This window comes from Myripristis murdjan, chromosome 13 (assembly GCF_902150065.1).
Source record: "Myripristis murdjan chromosome 13, fMyrMur1.1, whole genome shotgun sequence".
NCBI lineage: Eukaryota > Metazoa > Chordata > Actinopteri > Holocentriformes > Holocentridae > Myripristis > Myripristis murdjan.
Window position 1 is genome coordinate 40,639,275 of NC_043992.1, and position 12,709 is coordinate 40,651,983.

Sequence of the window (12,709 nt, forward strand, 5' to 3'; positions counted from 1 at the left end):
ATAGTAAGCTTGACTCCAATAATTTAACAATATGTTAAATTATTATATGTTTTAAAAATGTAAATTACTTATCAAACAGACCTAACAATTCAACTACCAATGAATGAGCAGGAGTATGCCTGTGATAACATAGATTGAATATGAAAAATAAGCCAAAGTGATACCTCTTCACTGACAAGCTAAACTGTCAGTGTGCTGCTGTTAGCCAGTGAAAATAGAGCGGAGTGGCAGCTCTTCACTCTGTTAGACAATCTATGTCAGTGCTCTGCTGTAGCTGGAAAGTTTCTTTGCCTTCTGGACTCGTCCGGTGCCGGTGCAGTTGTTTTTCTAAGTCCGCGATTCCGTGTTCGAGGAAATTATAGGGCCCTAGTTAAGTTGTGCTCATTTTCAGCTCTCTGAAAGCACAAGCACACTTTGGAGCGTTTGCATTTTTCTGGCTTGGACATTGTTTGGTTTCGCTGCGGGGCTGCACTCCTCCTCCTGCCTCGCTTGGTTATGACGGTCCGTCATTCTTCATAGCGGTGCAGGGGGGGGCGTGTCCACCCCGAGCCGCTCAGTCTTGTAGGAGACGTGACGTCACCACAGTCGCTTCAGCGCCACAACTGAGCAAAATGAATGCAGATGAGAAATTCCAGGAATCGTTACGGGAACCGGTTTTGGGAAAATGATGGATCCGGCTCCATTTCTTCAATTTCGGAACCGGTTCTTTTTCAGGACTGGTTCCGGTTCCCAACCCTACATCAGACCATTTAAAAAAAGTCTTCACTGTGGACAGATGAACAACTAAATAAACTGACTGACAAAAATCAAAGACATTTTCTCCTGCTGCTGGATTACACAACAGATTACGCACCTCTCTCTCTCTCTCTCTCTCTCTGTCTCTCTCTCTCTGTCTGTCTGTCTCTCTCTCTCTCTCTCTCTCTCTCTCAGTTCGGGCGGTCAGACTCCTCACAGAGACCTGGAGAAACAGCTGACTGGGAAAGAAAGGTAAGTTTGCCTTTCAGTGCTGAAACGATCAGTCGATCGATCAGTTGGTTTGAGTCACTGATCAAGTAAAAACAAATTAATAGTTGGTTTTGCAAATGCAATTAATCGTTCAGCCCTAGTTAGGGTTAGGGCTAACCCTGATGAACGCCACGCTCCCAGAATGCATCACACCGCTGCCAGCACAGACAATGGAAGGGCAGCGTGGAGATGTCCGACCCTGTGGACGCAGAGCATCATTCTCATATTCATACACTCATATTCCACATTTCAAAAATGGCTTTCCCAGTCAGTTTCAACAATTTAATACAAGATCTGTTCCAACCATTAATATATTACACATCCTCTCCATGTGAAATCTGAACACTGAGTGAAATCAAACTGCTATAAAATATTCGATCATCTGTTTTCACACTGAAGTAAATGTGAGATGAATTTCTCCTTGGAAAGTCCAGAGACAGAAATCAGAGTTGTCATTTTGTCACCAAGCCAGAGAGACTTTCTAACAGTTAGTGAGTAAGAAAGCAGTGACTGTGACGCTGAAGAAGAACTCAGACTTCAGTGTGGACGCACTGCCAAAACCAAAAGGTCTGGATGTGGTTTGTTGGAACTGACTTGTTTGTTGTTGGCAGAAACTTTTTACAAACTGACTGAACTTGATTAGAAAATGACAGTTAAGAGTTCATTTGCACAGAAAAAACAAAAAACAACAACATGAAATCAAATGAATCAACAGAGAAAAATCCTCACTGATGCAGATCAAACCATTCATTTAGTATTTATGTTGAGTGTGTGTGTGTGTGTGTGTGTGTGTGTGTGTGTGTGTGTGTGTGAGAGTGTGTGTGTGTGTGTGTGCGTATGTGTGTGTGTGTGTGAGTGTGTGAGTGTGTGTGTGTGTGTGTGTTTGTGTGTGAGTATGTTTGTGTGTGTGTGTGTGTGAGAGTGCGTGTGTGTGTGTGCGTGTGTGTGTGTGTGCGTGCATGTGTGTGTGTGTGAGAGTGCGTACATGTGTGTGTGTGTGAGAGAGATTGTGTGTGCGTGTGTGTGTGTGTGTGTGTGTGTGTGACTCTCACTCCTCAGATCTGACACAGAGACACTGACCCAAACCCAACCCCAAAGCCCGGGTACAGAGGTTCAGTGAAGGAGCTGCTGAAGGTGTGGAGGTGGATCAGTGAGTCAGAGGAGACGCTGTAGAAGGACAGAGAGCCAGCAGGCCAGTCCAGATACACTGCCACTCTGTCAGAGGAGGAGGAGGAGGGGGGGACAGAGATGGGTGTCTCTCTGTTGTTGTGCCAGGCAGAGAAACCATCAGAACCATAGCAGTCCAGACTCCAGGAGTTTTCGTTCTTTCCAAGCTCACAGTCTTCACTGTCTCCTCTCCTGCTGATTCCTCTGTAAGTCACTCCTATAGAAACCCATCCTTTCCACTCGACCTCCCAGTAGCAGCGACCAGTCAGACCATCACTACACAGGATCTGTAGGCAGGAGTCAAACCTCTCTGGGTGATCAGGATATGGCTGCTCCTCTCTCCCCCATGTCACCTTCCTGTTGTCCTCAGACAGGACGAGTTCTCTGTTTGCTGTGTTTGTGTCCAGTTTGAGTTCACAGGAATCTGATGGAGAGAACAAGACACAACAGACCTGCTGTGGTTATTATCTGCTGATTGATTCACAGTTTGATTATTGATTTGTTAACTCTTTGATGATGACACATGGTGTCAGCCGTCCTCTTCATTCACAGCAGGATCTGAATGAATGGACGTCACAAACTGCTGTGGAAATTCACTTCACATCTGGAAGAGCCATTTCTACACAAACTAAACTACATTTACACTTTACAGATTTCTGGATACAGATGTGAATATTTCTGTATTCAGATCATTTTTCAGATCATTTTTCACAAACACTGCTTGTTGCAGCGCTTCATTGTTTGCTTTTTCTGACATAATGACATGAAGTTTGTCTCATTTGATTTTGCACATTTCTCCAAACTAATATTTCTGCTGTCAAAACCATGAACACAGCCGCTGAAGAAAACATTCATCCTGCAGAACAGACATGAAGTGTTACTGCTGCCAGGCCCGGACTGCACATCAGGAGAACCGCCGGCCTGTCACTGGCCTGGTGGCCTGTCTGTCTTTTTTTTTTTTTTTTTTTTTCAGACAGGTCGCCAGCCAGGCCAATCAGCTGTCAGGCCGGTCTGGTCCGGCTGCCTCGCCAGTCTGACCTTTTTTTTTGAGTCAGAGAGACGGACAGGCCAATCAGGGGCCAGCAGCCTGTGAAGAGCTCAAGACCTGATTGGTTTGTTTTGATGAACACCCGCCCCAACAGTCCGAGTGCACTGTAAACACAGGCAGCGAGTTGAGGAGGTGGTGTCGCGACTCGTGTGTGTGTGTGTCTGTGGAGGAAAGGAGAGGAGGCGCAAGTTAAGAAATTAATTAATTAAGAGGGAAGGTGGTGCGGAAAGGGCGAAAGGAAAAAAAGGCACTGGAGGAAGACGCGGTCCCGCAGTGCACCCGGCTCGCCCCACATTACACACACACCCCGGGGATTTCCCCGGTGGGCCGGTGGGCCATGAGACGAAGAGAAAAACGTCTAGTGGAACGTCCAACAGCGTCTGGAGGCTGTTGTTGTGATAGACATAGGCGGCGCTATTAAGAGGCTAGGAGAAGCTTAGCTTCCCCAAAATTGTCACTAAAATAAGGCTATAGCCTATAAATATTTATTTTATTGTTGTTTTTTTGTTAATTGACAGTGATATTGACAGTATGCCTCCCTGGACCTATTTATTGCAGGAAGACTAGGCCCTTACATAGCAAGCATATGCTTAGAGCTAAATGGCTAACGTTAGTTAGCAAGACAAGCAGACCATGCTGGAATTACCATTAGCACTAGCTAACGTTAGCTGGCTAATTAGTTTGCTATCTTGCTGATGGACATTCCAGCATCATATGGCCCGCTTGTCTTGCTAACTAACGTTAGCCACTTTGCTCGAAGCATAACGTTATACAAGGTCTAATTTAACGTGAGGCGGTTCCTTCAAACTAACGTTAAAACTTTCCATGGGACTCGGAGGCCAGGCGTCTCTTCCAAACTACACGATTCACGTAAATGACCCGACTGACCAAAAACACAGAGATTGGAGCCGAAAGGCGACAAGTTTGCATCCTGAGAAGTGCAACTCTAACTCTGTCTGAGAATAACTGAAGAAAATACATATGAAATACTTTAAGTTAAATTTATTGAACCACTGACAGTCAAACCAAGTTTAAAGTATAAAATATGATAAGCAAGTCGTCCTCGACTGAATCGACTTCGAGCCGCTTCTACATTTGAGCCGTCCTCCATCCTCAGTGTCTCTTTCCCTTCCAGTGTTGCCAACTCCTCAGTAAGGAAAGTAGCTATTGGCTCTCCTAAAAGTCGCTAGAAGTCGCCAAATGACGTCATCGCCTAATTTGCATAATTTGCGATTTGCATGTGATTGTAATGGACTGTAATGGGCGCTGTAGGAGAGGAATAAGGGCGCGATCAACGCGGCTTTGTGCATGTGTGATTCATCTGCTGCCTGCAGGCGGAGTGGTGGGTCTCCTCTCTGCTCCTCTCCTGACTGCAGCTGGAGGCTGTGACCGCCTGGGAGGACTTTGGGGCGGGGGAGGGGCTCGCGGCAGCACCCGCTGCTCGCTGAGAACAGGAACTGCAGAGGAACGACACGAGCTTTCAGTCTCCAAAATACCAGAAAAGTCTCCAGTAACACCAGGAAAAGTCACTAGATTTGTCTCTAGTCGCTTTTGACAAAAAAAGTCGCCATGGAGAGTTGGAAAGTCACCAGATTTAGCGAGAAAGTCGCCAAGTTGGCAACACTGTTCCCTTCTTGTTGCAGACTGGAGGGGTGGAGTCACGTGACCACACACGCTGGACACGTAGTACAGCGTCTTAAAGGGACATGAACATGCCTGCCTACACAGCCAAAAAAGACAAAGACGACTTTTATTTTGTTTTTTTAAAATACCGAACAGACCGACATGAGCAAAGTGACGTCGGTTATCGTCATATATTTCGGTATCGGTAAATTTTCGGTATTTCGCCCAGCCCTAGCTGATGGGCGTTCTAATATTAAACGGTTACCCTACATATAGCCCATAAAATAAACACACAAGAAAAAAAAAAAAATCAATAATTTATTGGTAATAATGCAACAATAAAACTGAGAACTATTCATTCTTCCACCAAGCAAGATAGAGTGGACAGAACGGTTGCCAAGCAACACAGACGCTAAGATTGCTTTTTCATCTAGTGCCATCATCATGTCACATCAGGCTATTTGGGCTCGTTAATGTTGAATTGGATATTTCCATTAATAGCGCAATTGTTAAAATAGTGTTCAGTTATGTTTGGACTCCTCTTTTGGTGGTGTGCGTTTGGCGACAGGTGCGTTTTTGCTCAGACGTAGGCCTATGACTAACATCGGTTGTAACAATAACAATAATAATAAAAGTATACTGTTAATTTACCATACATCGGCGCTGTCACACTGGGCTCTAGTTTCCCGGCGCAGCGCGGGGTGGTGCAGTGAGGCGAACCCCGCGCAGAGCTAGTTTCAACCGGTGACACGGGAGAGGCGGACGGTTTGCAAGTTTCAAAGACAGAGGTGAGCAAAGATGGGAGTGGCGGCGCAGCGGGGGGAGGTGTCTACAGATTCAGCTTGGCACAGTGACAGTTTCGTGCCAAAAGGCTTCGCCGAGGTGCGCCAAAAGCTCACCATCTGAAACCACGTCTACTGTCAGCACAAGGCGGAGCGGAGCCGGCTCAGTGGAAGTTTGGCTGACAGGCGGGCAGTGCGCACACGTCACCACAACCTCACAGACTGTCAGGCACATTAACAATAAATACCCACAAAAACCACTATTCAATGCTACCATCTCAATCAGCACATAAATGTATCTCCATATCGACTGTCCGTCACATCTGATGTCAGGTCAAAGGAGATTGGCACCGTTTGGCAGCGTCATGGAAACCCAACCTGATCACCTGTCAGTCAAACAGTGTGTCCAGTACGGTGATGTCTTTTTTCCAGTCATGGTGTCTGGAGCTGCTCCTGTTAACTACACAGTTCATAATGGAGTGATGTACAACACTATATAAGAACAAAAACAGGACAAGTAATTCTTTTACAGGAAAAGGACATTTTCATTTATTTCGGAGGTCATTTGGATGATCATATAGTTTTTTTTGTACAGCTAATCTTATTGCTTGGCAAATTTCATATACACAAAAAAAAATGGACTGATTACAAACCAAACGCTGATCTTTTTGTTTTGGAATTGCAGCAGTACGCGGCTACAATTAAAGACTGTAAAAATAAGAAAGCTATCAGAACAAACCGTGTGCTTGAAAGTGTTAATATTTATCCCAGGTAATGGAATGTGTATTCCTGCATTGATGAACCATGGCTATATTGCTGTTTGTTAGTAATATCCTGAACGGCTGGCGTTTTTTTTTTTTTTTTTTTTTTTTTTGTGTGTGTGTGTGTGGGGGGGGCTGTCTGCTTTTATGTTGTATGTATGTTTGTTCCTTTTTCTGGATGTTTTTGTAATTGTAATACAGCACTTGTGTAAATAAAAAAAAAAAAAAAAAAAAACTACACAGTTCATTCATTCATCTTCTAAACCGCTTATCCTCACTAGGGTCGCCAATCCCAGCGCTCATAGGGCGAAGGCAGCGAGACATCCTGGACAGGTCGCCAGTCCATCGCAGGGCAGACAGACAAACACTGACATCCACACACAGGGACAATTTAGCTTCTCCAATTCACCTGACCTGCATGTCTTTGGACGGTGGGAGGAAACCCAAGCAGACACAGGGAGAACATGCAAACTCCACACAGAAAGGACCTTGGGTGGGAATCGAACCCAGGACCTTCTCACTGTGAGGCGACAGTGCTAACCACTGCACCACCATGCCGCCCAACTACACAGTTCTTCTTCCATATATATAAATATTCCACTCTGGGTTTCCGTTATCCGGTAATCACTGGACTAATTTGTAATTTGTAAATGTCCGGTGAAAATATTCACAATTTGAATTTTATTAAAACAGTCAATTTCCACGTAATTTTATTTATTATTATTATTATTTAAAAAAAAAAAAAAATAGACTGCGTGATCCCTGTCTCCGGTGTACCAGAGAGAGAGAGAGAGAGAGAGAGAGAGAGAGAGAGAGAGAGAGAGGTTTCTCTCTGCAGAACCGGATCAAAACAGCTCAGCGAAGTCGCCTGGGGGAGAACAAGGTCACAAGACTGATGCGCATTGCAAGTTGTGGAGAGACACTTGAGACTTTTGATTTTAATTCAGCTGCTGAATTAAGTTTTTATTGCATCTATTTGATTTCAAGTTGGCAGCACGCCGCGTTATTAAAATGGTATGAGCCTTTTTTTTGTTTGCAAATTGTAGTTGCAATTGTTTGCAATTGTATGCAATGTTGATGTTAAAAGAGCACAGGCTTGTGCAATATTTATTGATTTATTTTAGAAGCTACGCACGTGAGTCAGTTGACGGCACTCATTTAATTTGATACAGCCTCTTTTCAATAAAAAGATTACGCTATAAATTGACATGCCTTGATATTCTTATATAGCCTGCATATAATTTTAAGCTCAATAAATCCAGATAATATTTGACCGGAATTTCAAACATTTGTCCGGTAAATTGAAAACCTGCCGGTCACGTTGTCCGACAGGTGCCAATTTTTTGTTTAGGGGAAACCCTGACTCCACACAAATTGAAAATGTAAAATGCATCAGTTCCTTGCCAGACTCTGGGCGTTTAGAACAGCGAATGTAAAAACTTCAACCTTTGTTTTAATCTCTAGTGTGTTGTTGCATCAGTACCCTGATAGCATTGACTTTTGGGCCACATGTGGCATCTAGCTGGTTCCTCTGGCTGAGATGTGATTCGGCAAAACACATGAGGGCCACATCATAACCACATTGGTTTGGCCATACCTTCAAAAATGGAGGGGATTTCTCCTCTGGGACAGTTCTGTAATTGAAGCGCTTGGCCCAGATAACAGATTTTACTTTTGGGCCACACCTGACTTGTAACTGGCAAATGTGATATGGCAGAACACATGTGGGCCACATCCTAACCTTCAGTTTGGCCATACACTCTGACACCTGCCCAGGTGGCAGAGTGGAGGCTTTTGCAGCACATGACCAGGACCTTATTTGCCTAATTTTTCCCCTGGCTCCTCTCATCTTTCAACTGGCTTGGTAAGTGAATTTTAAACCTTTTAAATTTTGTTGAACTAATGATAATAAATGGCGATTTTATTCTCACTAAGTTATGGTTCCACAAAACCTTTGGTCTTTGGAGGAGAAAACTATAAGATGATTAGCCAAACAGAAGTCTGTTCTTCTTTAAGACGTGTGAAGGCGGTGACTAGACACAGGCTTATGGCTGCGTTAGCATCCTCGCTAAGCCTGCTGCTTTTAGGATGAAAATGTTTGATTCAACTTTAATGATCTCTAATGTCTGATTTTGCTAAAAGCGATCGCTAACTTTAAACGTTACTAACATTGGCTGCTAACACAGCACCTGTGTCTATATGAAGCCATATGAAGCACAGTATATAAATTATATTAGCAGCTAACGCAGCTCCCGTGTGGTATATAAATTATATTAGCAGCTAACGCAGCTCCCGTGTGGTATATAAATTATATTAGCAGCTTAGCTGCTAATGCCACTGTGGTAATACCACACTGGGCTTTAGCAGCTAATATAATTTATATACCGTATATAAATTATATTAGCTGCTAACATTGGGTGCTAACGCAGCTGAGGTGTGTCAGTGGTGATTAGCTGCTAACGTTAGCGAGTAATGAAGCCAGAGATCTATGCGCGGCGCCTCTGCCCGTCCACCAACATGAATATATGGTCGAGTGGCCATCTTTCAGTTTCTATGTGCTTCTCTTAGTGCAAACATTTCACTCACCTTTGCCCTCAAAAGTGTGTGTGAGGACCGGGAGACTGGTTTAGCGAGTAACCTAGCTTAAGTGTGGTCTTTCAAGAACTACAAATCCCACAATCCCCTGGCCGCAACGAACCAATCACAGTACTTTTCTGTAGTGATGCAACCAGTGTCCCGTGAGAGGTGACACTCCTTGGCCTGTCTTCTCCCTCTCTATGCATCTGACAAGTGACTGACTGATTCAGCTGGAAGTCATACATACAGTTTATGAAATATAAAAACTTTTTGAAAATTTGCAGTGCATTACATTATATCAAAAGCTACAATAACACTACTCTTTCTAATGTTCTGCATTGTGAAGGTGCTGTTAGAAGAAACCCAGTGACTTCCTCAGTCTCAGACATGGCTTCATCTGGCTGGTGACAGAGATGGTGGGAGAAAAGAGAGAAAAAACTGCTAATGAAAAGAAAAGAGCTGGAGCTGACAGTTCAGCTCAATTTAAACTGTTCATTTATAGTTACATACTGTTCATATTTTTTGTACTGTTCATTTTTGTTTGCACTACATTTTGAAATAAAACTTTGAAGCAAAACTTGTGTGTTTCATTTTCATACATATCATGGATGGTTAAAGTGATCCATATACAGGGCGACTTAATCACTGCTCATATTGCACTAAAATTATTATTGTTATTTGGTGCCAGCAGACCTGTCATTCACTTCAAGTAATGTCACTCTGTCAACGATATGAAGGCCACATAAGGACCATATTTAGTTCACTCCTGGTAGAAGTCTGGTTTTGTTATGGTTCAGTTAAAGCTAATAGACCCTAGGGCCAGATGTGGCCCATCATTCACTTCCGAAAGTGAGCCAGGTAAAAGGTTTGGTGTAAATTAGTTTAGCTTCTGGGTAAAATCTGGCTTTTGGTCTGTGAGCCACATGTGGGCCACATAAGAGCCATTAGGCTTTACCAGAACTCAGCCATACAGGCGTGCCGTATGAGGCCCAGCTGTAAGCCATATGATCTTTTGGTGTTGGTCCAGCTGTGGCAGAGGTCTGGCTATGTTATGGTTCAAACACAGCTTTCATATACCTGGGCCAGATATGGGCCGTCATTCACTTCTGTAACTGGGCCACATCTTTGCTGTTCATTTGGGCCACATCCAAGCCAAAGGAAATTTGCCATTGGGGTAAGTGATGGAGTTGAAAGTTGCAAAACAAACATGTAGGCTATTTATTTGAATATGGTGAGGATTATCCTTTGAGGTAAAAACATTCATTAAAAATGGGGGCTTCACAGTTAAATTTATATTTGCTCGTAAAAATCAATAACTTTAACAGACGGTGACAGAACTGGAAAAAGAGAGATGTGAGGCAGGTAGGTAATGGAAAGACGGGAATGAGGAAGACGAATGTAAGGATAGATGCATGGATGGACAGATGGATGGATGGATGGACAGACGGATGGCAGGTAGCTCCAGCAACATTCCAGCAGTCAAGACTGGCCTCATTGTCCTGAGTGTGTGTTGCTGCTGCTGCTCTCTTCCTCCATGTCAACTGTGTTAACGTTCATTACGCCTTCGCCCAGCGCATTTTAAAGGCGAGGACAGGGGCTCATTTGATTGGTTAAATGTGAATCGGCTGTGTCAAACCCACTCCATGCCTTCTCTCCTCCCCTCCGCCGGCAGGAGGGATGGCGGAGTCCTTGTGCCACCGAGCACGGCGTGCCAAACTTGCAAAATCCACCTGGCCTCACTCAGTTGGCGAAGCGCAGCTGCGCTGTGTCCCCGCCTCGCCGGGTCTGCAAAACTAGAGCCCACTGTGTCCACTTTGTGTGGAGATAAAAGGCAGGAGGATCAGGAGGCAGCAGGGAGAGGTAGGCTATTTCTCCAGGGAGGCCACCGGACACAGTGGGTTATCCGGCTGCTCATATATGAATCCCCACAGGCTTTCTATGTTTTTTCGGCAGCATCTTCGAGATTTTTTGTGCATTTGTTCAAAGACAGGGCGACATATTTTAGGCCATTTTCCTCGTGGCGAATGCTGAAGGAGTCAGTCTTTAATTTGCGGTTGCCCTCGTTCGCCCTGCGTCCCATATGAAGCTGCACGTCAAACCAGACTTTACAGACAAGCCCCCAAGGTGTGTTTGAACTTCGTGCCTGAAAGTGCTTCATCTTCTGGCAGTCTGCCTCGGTTATGGCTTGGTGGTGGGAAGATTTGTCACGTCCTTCTCGGCGGAGTTTCTTTACCACACCGGTGAAAACATTGTTGCTGGTGGTGAATTCAGCGTCTTTTAACAGACACCAAGCACCTCCTCCAACCACTCATCCAGGCTCAGGCCACCCAGCAAATCAAAATTCACCACAAAGTCTGACATTTTGTTGACAAAAGTCTTGAAACAAATGTGACCTAACGAGGAAGTGGAGCGCAGAGTAGTTGGTTGCTAGGCAACGCTATGTCCGTTTACACTGGCGCAGGGATATTTTGTGCTGCGGTCTGCCAGTGGGTTATACTGATTTTACAACGGCATGGAACGCGGCTCAGCCAATCACATTCAAGGATGGGAAGCACCCGTTTTATAATTAATGAATTAATATGGGCTACTACAGTATAATGAGTATTAATCTGTGTAAAGAATGAATGAATTATTCTGCTGCGCCATCTCAGTTTGACGACATCAGCAATATCAGCCTAGCCTATATGAAATATTATTGTAATTTTGAGTGTAATGCTCAGTTAAATAGGGTTCATTGGGTCTTGTTAGCAAGATGAAGCCTTTATTATTATAAGTGTCAGTCTGCTGCTGCTGGGTAACATTTTTTTTTTTTTTTTGTTTAGCTTCCCCATTCCTGATGCCCTAGCGCCGACTATGGTGATAGGCTACACCTGTGACCCATCAAATGTGATTTGGTTTGGTTCAGCAGGTAAAAGCAGCTGAGAACGAACAGCAGAAACTGCAGCTGCAGCATCTAAACAGCTGAATGTTTGCTGCTTTGTGTTCAGGAGACAAACAGAAGTGGGAACAAGTCGCAACAGAATTGAAGGATCTCAGCGTTACGATCCACTGCCATCTCTCCTTCAAGGCTCGGGGAGAAAAAGTCTGTCAGAGTCAAACTGAGTTTGTTGAATTTGAGGCTCATGAGGAACTCCATGTCAAGTCAAGCTGCTAAGATGTTGCTGCAGTCAGTGATCCTCTCTCACATTAGCTGTGCTTTAACAAGCTGCTCACAGGCTGATTCCACAGCACTGAAGCCACTACAGTTATTGGAGAAACAAACACTGGAGACTCTTGATAAGAGGCCGCATCACTTCCACCAGCGCCCACTTTGAAGGAAATAGAAGTTCCTGAGCTGGAAAACCTGCTCAGGTATGCAGATGTGTGTGTGACTGACAGAGTTGTTCATGGTGTGGCTCCTCCCCTCTCAGCCTTTGTTAGCAGGAGCTTACGTGGATTACATTTTGTTCAGGCACTTTTCAGGACGTCGCAGGTCCTTCTCTTTTCAGTCAGGCACTTATTGTAGGCAGCACTGTTGGGGTCCTAATGTGTTCACATTGAAGAGACGGTGGGAGGAGTCATAGCACCGTCAGTCTCCGGCGTATTGTCCAATGAGTGTGTTAGTGAAGAGTAAGTTGCCGTGTGTTACGTTGCTCCGTTTATTCTAATGTACCATTCTATTAGCCATCTATTTGCACTGCACATTTCAGCATGATTGATGCAGTTATTTCATTCATGTAGAAATAATTGTATTCTTTATATTTTCT

The 12,709-nt window shown here is 44.3% G+C and overlaps 1 protein-coding gene across 1 annotated transcript in view; it reads right to left on the reverse strand.

Annotated features, from left to right (window-relative positions):
- Nucleotides 1–12,709, reverse strand: part of LOC115369784 (protein NLRC3-like) — a gene marked incomplete at its 5' end in the record, with an annotated part of 79,721 nt that overhangs the window by 15,958 nt on the left and 51,054 nt on the right. Inside the window, one exon of the mRNA XM_030066450.1 lies at nucleotides 2,097–2,596. Within this exon, the coding sequence (XP_029922310.1) occupies nucleotides 2,097–2,596 (500 nt within the window). The remainder of the gene's footprint in view (nucleotides 1–2,096; nucleotides 2,597–12,709) is intronic.